This window comes from Lycium barbarum, chromosome 5, assembly GCF_019175385.1.
Source record: "Lycium barbarum isolate Lr01 chromosome 5, ASM1917538v2, whole genome shotgun sequence".
Lineage (NCBI taxonomy): Eukaryota > Viridiplantae > Streptophyta > Magnoliopsida > Solanales > Solanaceae > Lycium > Lycium barbarum.
The window spans coordinates 124927230-124945896 of NC_083341.1; the positions used below are offsets into that span (position 1 = coordinate 124927230).

General features: G+C 36.0%; 1 protein-coding gene across 3 annotated transcripts; it reads right to left on the minus strand.

Annotated features, from left to right (window-relative positions):
• Positions 1–216: 216 nt before the first annotated feature.
• LOC132641399 (protein NRT1/ PTR FAMILY 1.2-like) lies at positions 217–4569 on the minus strand. Of its 3 annotated transcripts, XM_060358381.1 has the most exons (5): positions 4406–4567; positions 4084–4301; positions 1771–2321; positions 506–1236; positions 232–379 (listed from the first exon to the last, which is right to left on the minus strand). In XM_060358381.1, the coding sequence occupies exons 1-5, from the start codon at positions 4419–4421 to the stop codon at positions 339–341; spliced, it is 1557 nt and encodes a 518-aa protein (XP_060214364.1). In that variant the 5' UTR covers positions 4422–4567; the 3' UTR covers positions 232–338. The 3 variants fall into 3 exon arrangements, with proteins under 3 accessions (XP_060214363.1, XP_060214362.1, XP_060214364.1); XM_060358380.1 differs by having other exon boundaries at positions 217–1236; positions 4433–4569; XM_060358379.1 differs by having other exon boundaries at positions 217–1236.
• Positions 4570–18667: the final 14098 nt, after the last annotated feature.

The window sequence follows — 18667 nt, forward strand, 5'->3', positions numbered from 1 at the left end:
CATTCCTTTCCCATGAAAGTTCTGGGATATGTGACCTCTCCAAATATAACTCTTTATCAACTAAATTATCTTTCCTTCACAATAGATAGCTTAGTTTATTTCAGGTCCATGAGAGAGGTTCCCTTAAATTTATCAAAGACCTTCCTTGCCAATTTAGCAAGGTCTTATTGCCCCTTATGTGTGATATCCTGGCACCTATAAAGGAAAAGCAAAGAATAATCCAGGCAGGAGAAAGAAAGAGGGCCTCAATCTTATTTTAGGTCAGGGGAAGGCACAAGGCATTCAAATGATTCAGACCTAAACATAATGCACACACTTGATTGCTGACATATTTACAATTAGGCACCATGTAAAAGCCTATTTTCGAACTGTTCCTCTTCTGCATGGGGAAGTAAACTAGCCCTACCATCATGGCGATGTTCATTACACCGACAAACGACCAGAAAATAGAGGAAGTTAATTACACTTAAAAAAGTCATTAGCCAATAGAAGTAATCTAGGTGACCTCTATTTATGTTGCTCGAGAGCCAGCTCGTGTTGCCTCCGGCTGAGGTAATACCATCCACTATGCTCACCAAGAGACTGCTAATCAAGCCGGCAATAGCAAGACCAACCGTGTAAATAGCTGCTGCAAAGCTGGACATGCTTTTTGGAAATAATGTGTATATGAACTCAATCTGTCCAACCACATTCAAAGCCTCAGCTACCCCATATAGTGAAAACTGTGGCACGAGCCACATAGCTGACATGTTTAACACGGCTCTCGGGTCATCCTTGAACCCTGCATCGATTGCCTTGTTGCGTCGTATGGTTTCTGTTATTGCTGAAAGTGCCATAGCCAAGCAGCCGAGAATTAAGCCAATCCCCATTCTAGAAACTGGACTTAGCCCTGTTGGCTGTCCTGTATACCTTGACAGTAAAGGCACTAAAGCATGATTATAAAAAGCAATCCAGATTGTCAAAGCAAATATAATAGTAATCATGCCGAATGATCCTGCTGGGATTTCAAACTGCGGGAACACATGTCTATCCATGGTCATCAGTTGAAATATCAAAAAGTTCTGACCTAACGACACAAGAAGCATAAGACAGGTTGACCACATAGGAAGAACTCTAAGAAAAGACTTCATCGCTTCCACTTGTTCCACACAGCAGAGACAACATGGATCTGAAGCTTTTCCATCAGGCTTCAACTCAATGTGAGGATCTTGAATTATGCAAGCTCTATTCAAACACCTATAAAATACAATGAATGGTGGGAGTGTATTCCCATTAGTAGCATTATGAAACTGAAAACACATTTCCAGTGAAAGGCAGGTTAGATTATCTATTACGCACTACAATAATACAGATTAATTGAGGTGTATAAGGTATGAAGGAAAATGTTTCCCGCAGAAATTTTTGTATATAATCTAGGCAAACACTATGAGCATGCAGGAGGGTGGGGAGGAGACGATCAAAGTGCAATGTCACTATGGAACTTGTTTTCTCTACTTCCATTAGGAAAGTCATTTTCCTTATTTTTAAGGAACTTGTTTTCCTAGAAAAAATGTTTTCCAAAAACTTTGACCAACCAAACATGGGAAATTGTACCAAACACACCCTTCAACTAGCTATTTTATGAACTCATCATTTCCTTTAATATATGTCAAACGAGTATGATATGGGTAAATGAAAAGCCGCAACACACTAATAATTTTCTTAATTAAATGCATCGCACGAGTTCATGTAACATAACAAGTCGGTAAAACAAATATTGTATGTCTATACCTGAAGTCAGCTGATAGTTCCAGGAGCTTTGATTCAGGTGCTGTATAGTAGCATTCGTCGTTATAATTCAACTGGACATTGATATGCCTTTTTCTGAAGGCTGCAACTGCTACTCGAAACAATCCAGTGAACAAACTGCCTCTAGCTTTTGCTTTGATATAAAGAGGAGATCTGATCAAGAAAACGGAAACAGATAAAACCATGAGCAAACCAGGGACACCAAACCCAACTTGCCAACCAAAATGGTCTTGGATATAAACAATTACAGTACTTCCAAGAACAATTGAAACTCCTACACTGGCATAGAACCAGTTGAAATAGCTATCCATAACCCTCTCATTATCTGGATTTTCTTTGTTCTCCAATTGGTCGGCACCCAATGCTATGGAACAAGGTCTAACAAAACCAGCACCAAGGGAAATAAGCCCAAAAGAACACACAAGTACAGCAAGTTGAGCTGCTGTTGTTCCATTACAGCCGTGTTGATACTGACCGCACGGTAAAGGCCTGAGTCGTGGAATTATTGTGGTGAACCAAAGAAGAGATGTTCCCTGTTGAGAAAAAAGGAATAAACCTCTAAACTAAACTAGGTCAAAAGATGAAAACAGTAATAAGTCACATACTCTTGTATTCTGCAAGAAAATAGCACTGATGAGTAATTGAGCACTATAACATTCTTAAGAAATCTTACCTACAATAGTTATAATATTTGCAATCAAAGTGATGGAGCAAGTATAAGAACATGGCATAAAAGTGGCAGTTTGTGCTAGTTTCATTTTTTGTATCCTATAGGCTAATCTGCCTCAACCAGATCTTTTGCACCGAAACTTTTATGATCACCAAATCTTAATTCAGCTAGTAGAGAAATCTTCCATTTATGGGCTATCAGTAACCCGATTGGTGATACAAAAGAAGAGAGCTTGAAGTATGTGAGTGTTTCTGATATTTATAACTTGACCATGTCCACATAACAGTAAGAAATAATTGACGAAGTTCAGAAAGAAACTATATCCATCCTAAGCGAAAAATTGGTAGGCAAATTGTGCTGCACACAGAACCAAATGAATTGGTAAGCAAGGACATATTCACTATTTCTGCACAAAATATCAGCTCGTTGCTGTTTACACGGAAAATAGGTAGACGTGGTCAATGACATGTGGATCAATGTAACCAAAATTATGAAATAGCAAGTAATAATTAACAAGATAATTGAAAGTAAAACATAAGCTAGATGTGTAGCCTGGGCCTTAGAGAAGCTTTGAGCTAGAGTCTCCGAGCAAGCGAACAATCAAAACTTTGCTTAATTGAATAAGAGCAATTAGGAACTAAGAGCAAAATAAGAGCAAGGTGTTTCTTGTATATATTTTTAGTATCCCTTACAATGGAAAGAAAAGCTCTATTTATACTTGAGCTATGGGGTACAAGTTCCATGAATCATGTGCCCCTTTATTACCAATGTTAATGCTGCAATAAGAGGTAATTAAGAGGAGATAAAGGCTGGAAGAATCTTGGGGGTCTTTTGTAATGGTTGTGCATTGAATAATGTTTGACCGGTGAGTTGGCACACTCCGCCAGACCCTTTGTAGTTTCTGTCTCCGGTAGCGATTACCAAATTACTTCTCCGGAACGTTGTATGTTTCCCTGAGCCCCTCGCTTGCTGACTCAAATCTGCCCTGTCACCATCGCCACATGTCATTTTTTTATACGTCCACTTGGTGTATACGGATTTCGCCCTATACAGTTGCTACTATTGCCCTATTTTTGTAATTATAAGTGAACTCCTGATGCTCTCCACTTCAACAATCCGCACGCTATTGACTCTCAACAGCAACATCTAAACTAGATCTTAAAGGCAAAAAACCAGTTTCTTGGAACAAACAGCATTATTTTTCTTTAAATTATGTTTACACCTACATTGGAACTTTCTTGTTTTAACTAGACATTCTCATGCAATAAATTATAGAATTTTCCAAACATGCTGCATTACAAAGCTATAAGATTTCTTCTCATTTATCTAAACATTGTGGAAGTGTTACCGTGTAACTATGCTGGTGAAAGATAGCATGAATCTAGTGTACCAGTCGAGGAGCATGCAAGTTGCCCTAGACTCCACCGTTGTTCAGGAAAAAAATAAAAATAAGCACCAAATGAAGCACACAATGTTGTCCAAATTGAGTTACCCAGCTACTAAACTTCTAAAATATTAGGAATTGAGAAAAGAGCATGTTAATTCAATAATGAAATAGCAAAGCTTGTGCTAAGCTAAACAGAACAAATTGAAAACAAGAACAGACAAAATTAGGTGTGACTTACAATTAGACTGGAGATGGTTCCAATAGCAACAGCCCTAAACCTTCCCAAGTAAGAATCAGAAACAAAGGCCCCTAAAATAGCCAATCCATTTGAAAGTGATGACCATAATCCAAGTAACACTGAAGCAGGAGCAGCTTCCATGTGATAAAATGTTGTGATGTAGATTATCATGTTTGGGAGCAACCCAAAACCTGCCAATCTCTCACATGTTTCATTCACTACAAAAAAAGTTCAAAAAGAACAACATGCAACACAAAGAAACAATTAAAGATGAAACAAAAAGAGCAAGGAAATGAGAAGAAAAAAAAAGATAGACACATACAAATGATAAAAGGCATGGTTTTTAGACCTTTCTTGAATTATGTGAGTGGTTGAGTAAGTACTCTTCTTGTTCTGGCTGTTGCCCATTTTTTTCCTTCTTCAAAGTTTTGCCTACTCCAAGTAGAGTGAAAAGAAAGAGAGAGCAGAAAAGGCCAAACCTTTTAGTCTGAGACTCTGAATAGAACTTGATCAGGTAACTCATAAGTCCAAATATTTGAAATACTTCCTCCGTTAATTTTTACTTGTCCTAGACTTTGCACCCCTTAAAAAATATAAATGAAGTACAAAATTTATCATAATTAATTAGTATATATTTTTAATTGACTTGAAAAATGATTTAAAATAAGTAATTGATACTATGAGTAAAACGGAAAAAAAATATTATCTTTTTTTGATGTGCTAAAAGTAACAATTAAAAGTGAAAATTTATTTTTAAAATATTGAACAAGTAAAAATAAACGGAAGGGAGTATTAGCTTTCTGCACTGTGTTTAATGTCAACGTTGCTGCTCCCCAGTATGAAAGAATTTAGGGTCTATTGGAAAGCCACATGATAATTGAAATTGATGTAATTTCTAGGGTAGTAATTACACAACCTACTCATTACGCAGTATGATAATTATGATGACTTGTTTGTTTATCATAATGCAACTATAGTGTAATTACAAGCGTATTGTTTAATTGCACAAATGTAATTACACAATTTGATTGAATTTTAAAAATAAAAATTAATCTTCAAAAATTAAAAGTTAATATTTGACAAATATGTGCCTTTATAAATGATACTAAATTAAATATTTAAAATACATACCGTTTCTTAAAAATATATAAATTAACAATTATATACTTGTAACTAATATTGTAAAAAATAATTGATATATATTTTTTCATATTAATAATATTTAATTTAATTAATTATGAAAACTAAAAGCATACATTTTGTAATACTATCATGGACGCATATACCAAAACATATCAATTCTAATTGAATAATGAAGGGCATGCAACATGAAATAACAAGTCAATGCTACTAAAACAAATAAATTGAAACCGAAAATATAACATAAAATTTAAAATTCAAACTTTTTTGTTAAATATATACTCTATGTCAAATTCCAACTCGATATAAAATAAGTTTCACCATAATTTAAGTAAATATAATTTAAAAAAAATATATATTTATATAAGCCTGTAACCTCATTCAACGGGAAAATTATACTTTAATACATCACTCGTTAGTCGTTATACGCCAACTAGGTAGCATCTAATTGAAACTTTGAAGATAAGCAGATCGAGATAGACAGGAGACTTGGTGTAGGTTTCATCGTAGAAGCTCAGAGCAATTTAATGCTCCGTCTAACACGTAGTGTTCGTGCTTTTTTTTTTCTTTTTTTTTTCTATATTGGAAAAGAGTACTAAACAATCGTTTTAAATTCTTTCATAATCTACATGGCACAAATCTACCATGCGAAGAACTTCATATCTAATAAGTGCATCTTTCTTCGACATATCTAGACTTTCATTTATACAAGAAAATTTGGTCCCTCCAACATGTGTAAACTATTTTTTTTTTTGGATTAAATAGACATTATTGATATATATTAGCCAATATCTACAGAAACTACATTGGAGTTTATGGCATTAGAGCCATTAGGTTGTCCAGAATTTGCACCCTTATGGGTGTTACAGCACAAAAAATTTACATTCCGATCATAAACAGTTCCAACCCTGTCCGCCCAAAAAACTTTCCTAACAAGCATTGGTGGAACTGCCAGGATTTCCATTCCTTCAAAAAGATGCTGCTTCCCACCCTCCTCAGCCGAAAGGTCTGCAACCTTGTTTTGCTCTCGATAACTATGCCTTAGCACCGGATGTCCTAGCTCTCTCATCAAGCATCTGCAATAAGAAATAATAGAATTGTAAGGCAAATGTCCCTCATTGATCATTTTAATTACCTCAGTTGAATCAGTGTTGATCTCTAGAGGCATTAGATTGTGTTCCATAGCAAGTTTGAGTCCCTGCATGATAGCTGTTAATTCCACAAGATTATTAGGAATCCGCGACTTAAGTAGTACAAAAAATAAAAAGTTGAACCAAACTAGTACAAAAAAAAAAGAACATAAGTAGTATTCACGCACGAAATTCGTGCGTGAAAGGACCAAATTGCAAAAACACAGTTTTGGCCTTTCACGCACGAATTTTGTGCGTGAATGGGGTTTTCACAAAAAAATAAAGAACATTAGTATTTTGTGCATTAATGGTGTGGTTTTTTTTTTTTTTTTTTTTTTTTTTTTTTTTTTTTTTTTTTTTTGCGTTACCTTTCCAATCACGTTTTTTTTCATACTTTGGGCAAAGATTAGTCATGTTTTAAAATCCCAAAATATTAATATTTTATATAAAACTTAATATCTTTTTTTGCGTACAATAATGTCGGCTCATTACATCAAGTCCACCTAAACGTTTGGATCGTCGTTTTAGGGGTTCTAAAGTGCCCCGAAGCAAGTTTTGAAACTTGTAATATTTATAGGGTTTTGATTTAAGTGTTTTATTATATTTGAATGTACAAATTTAAATATTTGATTTAATAATAATTCATCCAATACGAGAGGTCTATACTAATTAAAAAATAATTCATTCCATTTAATTACAATACTAATTCAAAGCAATACAATCTTCAAGTTCTAGAGGCTCTATTACTTCGAGACGTGCTTGTACTACCACGACCTTGTTGCCCACACGAACGCTTGTCATGGCCATATTGCTTACATATAGAGCACTTGCGAAAGTAAGTTCTTTCACTAACATCCATTTGATTGGGTCTACGACTCCGTGAGTTAATGCTCAATTTTCTAATGTAATCCTTGTTAGCAACCATCGAAAACGGCTCGTTTGGCCAATAAGCTTCATTACCAAGTGGGTGGAATTGGCCGGAATATGCTCTAAGGTAACTGTGGACCTTGTATTCCCCCGCCACATAATTTGTTACCGTTTTTCCCATTCTCTCGAAGCACTTGACAGCATGAGAACACGACATGTGGTACGTTTGCCACTTACCACAAGGCCGTGGTAGTACAAGCACATCTTTATATGTAAGCAATATGGCCATGATAAGCGTTCGTGTGGGCAACAAGGCCGTGGTAGTACAAGCACGTCTCGAAGTAATAGAGCCTCTAGAACTTGAAGATTGTATTGCTTTGAATTAGTATTGTAATTAAATGGAATGAATTATTTTTTAATTAGTATAGACCTCTCGTATTGGATGAATTATTATTAAATCAAATATTTAAATTTGTACATTCAAATATAATAAAACACTTAAATCAAAACCCTATAAATATTACAAGTTTCAAAATTTGCTTCGGGGCACTTTAGAACCCCTAAAACGACGATCCAAACGTTTAGGTGGACTTGATGTAATGAGCCGACATTATTGTACGCAAAAAAAGATATTAAGTTTTATATAAAATATTGATATTTTGGGATTTTAAAACATGACTAATCTTTGCCCAAAGTATGGAAAAAAACGTGATTGGAAAGGTAACGCAAAAAAAAAAAAAAAAAAGCCACACCATTAACGCACAAAATACTAATGTTCTTTATTTTTTTGTGAAAACCCCATTCACGCACAAAATTCGTGCGTGAAAGGTCAAAACTGTGTTTTTGCAGTTTGGTCCTTTCACGCACGAATTTCATGCGTGAATACTACTTATGTTTTTTTTTTTTTTTTTATACTAGTTTGGTTCAACTTTTTATTTTTTGTACTACTTAAGTCGCGGATTCAGATTATTAGTGGTACGTGGGAGTCTCTTCATGTAGCCCAAGACCCAGTTCCCACTTCTATCCCGGATTACTCCTCTTATTCCTCTTACCCCAGGATTGCCTTGACAGGCTCTATCACTGTTGAGCTTATAGGGGGTGAGCTCCGGGGGTTCCCACTTAATGGAGATTGTGGTCCTAGCCATAGGTGTTGTAGTGTAGTGGCATACCTGGATATATTCTATGGCCTGGCAATATATATATATATATATATATATATATATATATATATATATATATGAGAAAAAGAGGGGTACTCATGCTTGTGGTTGAAAAGATTACTATTCCTATTCAACCAAATTCCCCAGAAACAGAATGGCACGAGGCTAGTCCAGTGGATGAAATGATCAAAATTCTCTTTCCTAAGTCTATTCCAAGTGTCGATCCAATTTTCAGTGTTTTGGAAGGAAGAGGTGGTGATTCAATTTGAAGTGCAACAAGTGTAAACTATGATTAGCTTCGAACATATATTTATAATCTTTGATAATAACTCTGAGGGGTCGAAACAATATGTCCTCTTTGGTGATAAGCTTTACAATCAATAGGGATTTTGTTTCCACTTTCAATTTATTATAACCTTTGTCTTTTGCTAATTTGACTTGTTTGATAATTTCTAATTTTGCTTCTTGGTTTTCTTGTTTTTTGTCTAATTGGACTTGTTTGATGATGAATACTCACTAACCTTGTTTGATATAACCGAAGTAATTATAAAGAAAAATGCTTGTCTAAAATATATGTTTTCATGAAAATAATTTTTAATGTTCTATTAATAATAATGTTCAAATCGGAGGTTTTGATGAAGTTTTTGAGTGCTAAAGATTGATAGTACATATAATCATTTGTCGGAACAAGTAATATGAAATTGAAAATAGTTCTAAGGAAAAAAATGTAAGGGAAGTTTTCAATAAAATTTGTGAAGCAGAAGAAACGTGAATTTTTTTGCCGAATAATTGTTTAGTAATAACTTTCTTTTTTATTTCACTTACAGTTTATGGACCTTTTAGATCACGGTTTAAAGAATTGAGCAAACTACGATTTAAAATTTGTAAGTTATTATAAATGCTAGACGACAGTCTAATGTCTATTTGTAAGATTGAATTAGTATGAGCAAATATTATATCTGAATCTAATAGTTTTTGGAAGAATAATTTTTCTAAGAGATATGTTTACACAATTATAAAAATAAGGATAACATCTAAATGGTAATTTAAAAAAAAAATAAAAAAAATAATCGTGTAAATCAGCTAGAAGAAACTCATAGGCCATAAACTGAAAGAATCACTAAGCCCAACTTGGTCTGTCATTTAGAGCCCAAGTACTAAAGAAGTTAGTGTGATACTAGTTGCTTCTAAACCCTCCGAGAATTGGGATATGACAATATTGGTTCTGCTTTTGGGGAACTAACTTTGATCAAGTAGTCTGGTTTATTTAAAATTTATGATGTTGGAGTTGAAAATGAAATTGTGTTTGGTTATACCTTTTGCAAAGGAGAGGAGAATATTTTATTTGAAATTTATGAAGATAGGGTAGAGGTTTGGAGCATTTTTACAAACTTGAAAATCCGACTCCAAGTTTGATTTGAAAGTTTTATAACAAAACACAAATTTTAAAATAAAGTGACAAATTATTTTGTAAATAAATAAATAATTCTCATAGAACTATAATGTCAGTTTAATAGAATAGGTAGGTGTGCAAACCTCTTATTTACCACTTCTTGCTACAGGTTCATCACACATTATCTCGCCATCTGTTAATTCATCACAAGTCACTTAAAAATTCCCTCTAGGATAATAAGGTGGACTTCACGGTGTTCACCCTTTCAAAGAGACAGATTTGAACCCCAGCTTCCCAACGGGTAGACAATGCACTTTCCTCCAAATCAAGACGTAAGTTGATTTTTTTGCGAACAAAAAAATTAACGCTCTCAATGCTTCTCCACATTCAATGATATGTGACATCTGATGTATTCGCATCCTATATTAATCCAATTTAATTTAAGCTTCTTCATTCAGCTACTCATTTTAACTTGCTTTTGAATATAGGAGATCAAATGATCTAAGCACAAAATGCCTAACGTAAAAGTAGATACAAACAAGCAGCAGGTTCAGAAAAATTCTAATCTTCTTTTTAAGTAGGCGTTTGGCCATAAGAATTATTCACTTTATTCCGGATTTTTTTCCACTTTACAGCGTTTGGCCATAAGAATTCCGAATATAACCTGAAGTTGTATTTCGTAATACCAAAAACTTTTTTTTTTTTTTAAAATTCACTTTTTTCACCTCTTTACAATTACATTTCACCAAAAATTATAATTTCAAAAACTATGACTAAATACAACTCCAACTCCAACTCCAACTCCAAAATTCCAAAAAAAGTGAAATTTTATTTGGTATCTATGGACAAACGGGGCCTAAATACTAATATTACCCGAATACGATATTTTTGTATTGAAAACTAATAATAATATACAAAAGTATTGACCGAACACCGAATCTTAGAAAATAATTCTAAATTAAAGGCAGTCGAGCAATCACAGCTTAAAATTTTCGTAATCTTCCACTGAATAGGGACAAAGTAACATGAAGCTTGTAACCTTGTACTTATTTCTTGGGAAAGACGACATTTATTTTTAACCTTTTGACCATTAACTAGCTAGAGCTATTACATAATGGAATGTAAATGCTACTTAGCATAATTGTTTCCCAGGCGGGCCAAAATATTATAAGTCCCAGCTGAAATAATTATAACATAAGTTGTTCCACTTTTATCGGCCTTTAAAATAGGTAAAGCAAATAAGGTCAAAAAAACAAATAAGGGTACGTAGAACTGATAGGAATACAAAAATAAAAGAATTTGCCCGCTTGATTCCTTCCTTTGCAAGTAGTTCTGGCACAATTCCGTGTTAATGATATCTTAATTAGAACAAATACATATATTAGCACTGACTCTATGAGAGCAATTATAAATGTATTGGAATAAAGTGTGATTTTGTAGGGGCTCTTTGCATAATGTAAAAATTCAACCTTTCTTTGTTCTTTACGCGATGCAGAGTATTTCAATTGGCATTACTTCTGCTTTTGTTTATTTTAAACTCCATAAGAACCCCACTATTTCTCTGAAAATACAAATAGAAGAAAGAAAAACATGTCGGAAAATAATTGATGAGTTATGATATGTCGTAGTTTTGATGATTTGACAAACACACAAAGGATCAGGTTCTTGATCAGGTCCCCTGAGCACTATACGAAACATGACAACTGGTAAAACTGCTGCACGGTTCTAGCAGAACTGCAGCAACACAGCTGTATGTGTTGGGAGCTACTAGCCCTTGGAAAGCCACCATCCATGGTCACATGTTTCTCACATGCTCTCTATATTGGTCTCATATATATACAACATGTTGCGATTAGTTTGACCTAACACTTGCAAATCTGAAAATTATATTTTTCTCAAGTGCAACCGCCACCCCTCTAAGGTGCTCTTAAGAACAAAGCCTCAACAAGCCAAAGGACCAGATCGCTGAACTGAAGATGCTTTAAGTCCTTAAGTTGTTGAGTCTTTGTTCCTGTGTTCTATAAATTGTAAACCTACTCTTCTCTTTTAAGAAGTTGTTTGTAGGTGCTTGAATTCTAAGGGGATTGCTTGTAAGAAGTTTATCTTTACAAGTTTTGAGTGGTACATTAGGCTAGAGTTAGTCTAGGTGTATTAGTTTGAATTCTCGGAAGGTGTCTGTGGGTTGTTCCCCCACTTAACCTTTGAGTGGTACGTTTGTCTAAGTATAGGCAAGGTGTATTAGTTTGCTTGGCTAGTGGTAGTCGAGAGTTGCTTACAATAGAGACATTGTAAGGGAGAGGAATTAAGAGTTTAACTCCTAGGTTGCAATAGGTTGTAATCTGAATATTGCTCAGTTGTTGTAGTTTTTAATCCCTTGAGCAAAGAGTTTTCCACGTAAATATCTTGCCTTATTTACTTTCCGCCATTATATGTGGAAACAGCTTAGGGACCAGGTTCCTTAGACTGTTCTAGTGAACTTTCAGGTGGTGAACACTAAAAGGGTGAACTCATAGGTTTTATCAATTGGTATCAAAGCAGGTTCTTTCTAAAAGGTAATACCTAGAAAGGATCCTTGTCATGGCTAGTTCACCAAACATGGAGAAAGGAGAATTTATCACAAGACCACTAAGGTTCAACGGAAAATGTTATGAATGGTGGAAGGCAAGGATGCGGGATTCTATCTTGACAGAGGACCCTGAGTTGTGGCGCATTATTTATGATGGTCCTCATGTTTCTGTCAAGGATTGTGAGGCTGAAGAAAAAACAAATCCAAAAGAAAAGAAGAAACTCAGCGATGCTGATGAAAGAGCCATACAAAAGGATCTCAAAGCCAAGAAAATCCTTATTCGCAGTCTTGGTCAGAAGAGTATAATTTCATCGCCTTCTGCAAAACGGCAAAGGAAATCTGGGATGTTCTAAAAAATGTCTATGAAGAATCTAGTAGAACAAGGCATCTCAGAATTGAGATGCTTACCATAAAGTATAACTTCTTCAAAATGAAGGAAAGTGAGTCTGTTCATGATATGTACACTAGATTCTCCTCCATCATTGAAGAACTTATTTCCCTTAATAGAGTCATTGAGGAGCATCTCTTAGTTCGCAAAGTGTTGAGGGCTCTGCCAACTTCTTGAATCCATGGATCTGGTAGAACTGACACTCCATGAACTGATCAATGACCTCTAGATCTATGAGTTAAGAAAAAGAAATAAAGAAATCAAGAAATCAAGAACAAGAAGAAGAAGAAGAAGAAGAAGAAGAAGAAGAAGAAGAAGGGTGTCAAATCAGAAGAGAAAAGTGACTCAAGTGGAGGTGATTTTGAAATGTTGCACATCACTAAAGGCTTGTCAAAGTTAGGAAGCAGCATCAGAAATGTCGAAGAAGAAAAAGAGCAGTACCTGGTCCCCCGGGACAAGCTCAACTAAAAAACGGAAGCCGACACCTTGGTTGAGGAAGTTTTAGCTGATTGGGAAGATTCCTATAATGAATCTGAAAATGGTAAGGATGCAAGGGAGACATCCATGATGAACACTGATAATAAAGATTCAGGATATAACTCTAACTTTGCCCTGATAGCAAGATTAGAAGATGACAATGACAAGGAAGAGAAATATATATCTGTACTTGAAAAGAGCTCAACTCTAAGGGTATAAAGAACTCCTCCTTGGACTCTTTAATAAAGTCCTCTGAAAAGAAACGAAGATCACAAAGCAGAGAAGGACAGGGCGTAAGGTTAAGATAATAATTCTGGTAATTCTGAGGATTTGAACAAAGACAAAGGTCATTCATCACAGAGAAACAAAGAGAATGTTGAAAGCAAACCAAGACGTGAAGGACCTGTTCCTAAAATAAAGAAGAGCTTGTTACCTGCATGGACAAGAAGACATCTAGTTCACCCATTCTATCATTACTTGGGACCCAAGCTGATTTGGGTTCCTAAGTTCTGTAAGTAATTGGAGAAATAGTCCGGAGTGAGAAAGGAGCAGTCAACAATTGGTGAATATGATTGCTCTGAGCGCAGAAATTGAAGAAATGGTTAATCTTCTCTCACTCAAGGCTTTGAAAGGTGGGAGTGTGTCGAATGGTAGCATGAAGAGATTATGCACTCTTTATGTGAACAAAAGTCGGCAAGACACTCTCTCATGAATTTGAATGTGCATACCATGTTGAAGGGTTGAATTGCAAGTATACTAAGATAGGTCAGCTATGGGGAGCTCAATATGGTTAATCTTATATTATAAACAGATATATGCTTGGTCCCTATCAATGATAAATGAAAAGGGCACAAATTCTGGAGGACCAGGTTCATATGAGATCAACAGTAAATCACAACAAGTGGTGTGCTAAAGATAAGACAAGGGTAATCGGTGTGTGCTCTGTCTCTAGAACTCACCACTGTCTCTTTTGGGAAAAGAAAGACAAGACTCATGAAGATTTTTCAAGACAGTGCTGATGATAAATGGTATTTTCATTAAGATTATGTTAAATGAGTGTGTAGTTGAGATCCTGTTCCTGAGTATTCACTGTGAGCTGATTAGTATAAAAAGGGGCCCAAGTTGAATTTTCTAAAGAGATGTGAGTGCAAATCCTCCTGTCTGAATGATCGTGAGAAAGACTTGAAAAGAGCTCAACTCTAAGGGTATGAAGAACTCCTCCTTGGACTCTTTAATAAAGTCCTCTGAAAAGAAACGAAGATCACAAAGCAGAGAAGGACAGGGCGTAAGGTTGAGATAATAATTCAAGCAGAGGATAGTAAAAGAAAAAGGTACAGCCAGATGTCCAAAGAATATAAAAGGACCTGATCCCGTAAGTTTATATGACCTAAGGTTCCTAAGCTATCACTTCAACTTGATAAGGTTGCTCACTACTCAAGGAAAGAGCGTTGAACATCAAAAGCTCCTCACAAAGATGAATTGAGAGGAGAGAAGAGAGGGATGTCCAGCTCATGGACAAATGTTCTGAACAAGGGATGGCAAATAAAGAAAATTGTCTTATGTGTTTGCAAATTTTTAAAACACTAAAAGGCACCCTACTTCAGTACAATAAAGGATTTGCACAAAGATTTAGGAGGGACGATGTTAAAATCCTTGAAGTGTCAAACGAATTTTTGTTGTATCCAAAGGATAGAAACCACTTCTTGTCAGAAGTGTCACGACCCATCTAGGGGCCACGTATACCCGAGGCTAACCACCGAGCACCACTCGTTCTACCACTCATCTTACTCTTTTAATGCCCTTTTTATCAATTTTATACTCGAGACATAGGAAAATCATCTTTCATTTGAAGATACAAATACCTTTATAAACATAAGCCTTTAGGTTATCAAAATAATACATATACATATTAGCAATCTCGTGAGACCATATAACCCACACTGCGCATCTACGAGCCTCTACTGGAGTACTAGATACAAGGACGGGACAAGGCCCCGTCATGCCCAAAATACATATACAAATGTACACAAAAGAATAATCAAGCACCTCCGGAACAAAGGAGTGCTTTCAATTAGCTAGCAGCTACTACGGATCTGGGTCAAGCTCTCCTCCCTGTCTACTTGTGGGCATGAACATAGCGTCCAAAGAAAACGGACGTCAGTACGAACATTGTACTGAGTATGAGAGGCATAAACAATGAAATAAGACAAAGATATAAATGAAGTATCAATATGAAACATCTGTATCTGACTGTCAAATATAAAAGAATAATGCATACTGTCTTACTCATACTCATTGTCATATCATATATGCATAAACGTATAAGTTGTCCGTCCATATAGGTACGGTGTGATACTGTATAAGTTGCCCGTCCGTATCGGATCGGTGTGATAATCATAACATTAGCCTGCGTCCAGGCCTCCCGCGTCCGGGGGTATTATCTCATGCCGCCCACTAGTGGTGTCTGCCCATGCCATCTGGCCATGGTGTATACGCTGCCCGCCTTAGCGGTGACTGCCCGCCCATATAGGCGTAATATATATCATCATTATAATATGCTCATTATAATATGCTTATCATAGTACATGTATAAGGCTCAAGGACAACTATACTCTATCGGGGTGACATAAGGTCGTGATCCCCCGATTTCATTATGGAGCATTCTTTGACATTCTGCCTCATCTTGAAGGAACTTGCATATAAGGTGAGTGTGAGCAATAAATAACATCATTATCATTATAGGATCATCATGTCATACATTTTAGAATCTTTATACTTTAGCTTATCACCGTCATTATAGGGCTCATAACATGTCTCTTATCTTTTACAACTATTCATGGACATAGACCTCTAGCTTTTAGGAATGTGAGAATTTATGAATAAGAAAGAAGATTCATGATATAGGATTTATGCCATTAGAAAGAAGGGACTAGCCTCACATACCTTTCACGTTTAACTAAGTTATCGTTCGCTTGTTCTCCTTCAACGTCACGCTTCTACCTTCAAGAGAGAATTCGCATTACTATAGTTAATCAGCTACAAGAACGCGTTACTATTTCTAGCGAAAATTGGACAGCATTTCCTTTGTTTATACAACTCTTCCCATATTCTATATCCACTCTCAAACGTTCATAACAACATTCTCAATATGATAGACAATACTCATCATTCGTTTACAATATTCGTATTTCACAATTTATCTTCAATTTCTCCATAATCATGGCCATGGTTCATTGTTGCATTTTTCTTACATAGGATACTTATTCCATGTTCTAAATGTCATTCATAACATTTTTATAATCACAAATTATCAATGATCATGGCTCAATTCAAACCTTTACTCAACAATGCTACTATTCACACTTTCATGACCCATTTCTTACATCCTTCTATAATCCAAGTGTTTCAACTCTTCCATACCCTAAATAACATGTAGATGCCATAAAACTTACCTTAGATGTTGTAGGAACAAGCCTTGAGGCGTATTACTCTTTTTGCACCAAAACCCTAATTTATTTCTCTTGAAATTTCTTAACTTGGATGAACTTTGATGAGTTTCCCACACTTGGTTCACTTGGATTCTTGATATTGATCTTTGATTTCCTTTGTTTTCTTGTAGATGAAGAGTGGAGAATATTCTAGAGGTTTCTAGAGAGAAGTAACGTGGAAATGAAATGAAATGAATTAATGAGCTTGGGTCTCCTTTTTAATGACTTAAAATCTGATCCGAAATGAATAGTAGTTGAACTGCACAGTGGTCGTAAACCCAGTTTACGGTCCATATTCTGTGGGCGTATTTAAGCATAACAGAACCATAAAGGTAGGCTGAGGACATGGTGATTTACGAACTCAATTTACGGCCCGTATTTCAGTTTACGGTCCGTATTTCAAGTCGTCTTTAACCATTCAAGCATTTGACAGAAAGTTGAAGTTTTGGAAGTTGAAATACGACATGGTAGTTTACGGGCCGTATACCACTCTACGGTCCGTATTTCATCGACGAGACCAAAGTGCGAATCTGCAACTTTTCACATTTTCAGAACCTATAAATAGTCGTTGGGCTCATAACCTACCTCTTATTCCCATTGCCTTTGAAATCTTAATTAGGGTCGTCAAACGTCATTCCCTTCTAATTAAAACATCGTATACTTGTATTCTTCGTTAGTCTATTCACTGTACGAGATTGGAAGTTTTCGAGGTGTAACAAGAAGACATCACAAGCCTGTTGAATATTGTCACGCCCCAAATCTGGCATGACCGGCACTCGGTGCCAAAATAGACCCGAGCAAACCACTCAAAATCTAATACTCTGCTAAGGACTACCTGCACACAGATAATACCAACAAGCCGACGAGGTCGTAATCTGGATATATATATATATATATATATATATACGGACCATCTTATCTGAACTGGGCACACATACCTAAAATATAAATACACAACTGAGCAAGCCGACGAGGCTACCACGTATGATGAACAACAAAACTGAGAGTCAACAAGGATACATAACATCCCAACTACATACAACTGTCTACAGACCTCTAGGGAACACGAGTTGCAAAAGGACAGGACAAGGCCCCGTCATCTCCATCTATATACATGTCAAAATAACATACCAAAAAAGGCTGCAGCTCCGAACCAAGTAGAGCGCACTGACTGTAGCTGAGTGGAAGGCCTACTGAGCTGGATCGTCTGTCTGGCTACCTGAACCTGCAGGCATGAACGCAGCGTCCCCAAGCAAAAGGGACATCAGTACGAAATAATGTACCGAGTATGTAAGGCAACAGATAACTGAAACTGAACTGAAAATAATACAATCCGGAGGCCAAAAAATGCCCTGAAAATCTCACCTGACATGTCTCATATGAAATGCAATGTAATACTATTATATATCTCACTGACCAAATGGCCAGGAAACTGAAAAATTCTCACTGACCGATCGGCCAGGCATTCTGAAAAATTCTCACTGACCCATCGGCCAGGCATTCTGAAAAATTCTCATTGACCCGTAGGTCAGGCATTCTGTCTCACTGACCAAGTGGCCAGGCTAAAGAAAATGTCTCACTGACCAAGTGACCAGGCTAAATAAAAATAGCAGTATAGCATGCATATGCTGAAAAACATGATACTGTAACATGTCTCTTCTGTCTCTCTCTAAATCATGGACATAGGGAGAAGATGTGGCCCCTTAGAAATAATAACATAACACTCAGAAGCTAGATAACGATATGACAAGATCTACTTTGACAAATCTCGAGTCGTAAGGATTATCACGCTCTTACCATATATGGAAACATGCCAAGAAAAGAAGGAACGACCTTAACATACCTGGAAGCTAATTTCTCGACTTTCCAATTTACTTCCCGTCTTGAAATCTACATAAGATCATTCGTGGTCTTGTAATCTACATATAAAACCAGTCATACTATTGTTAGGCTTATCGTCATATGCTTGTCTTAA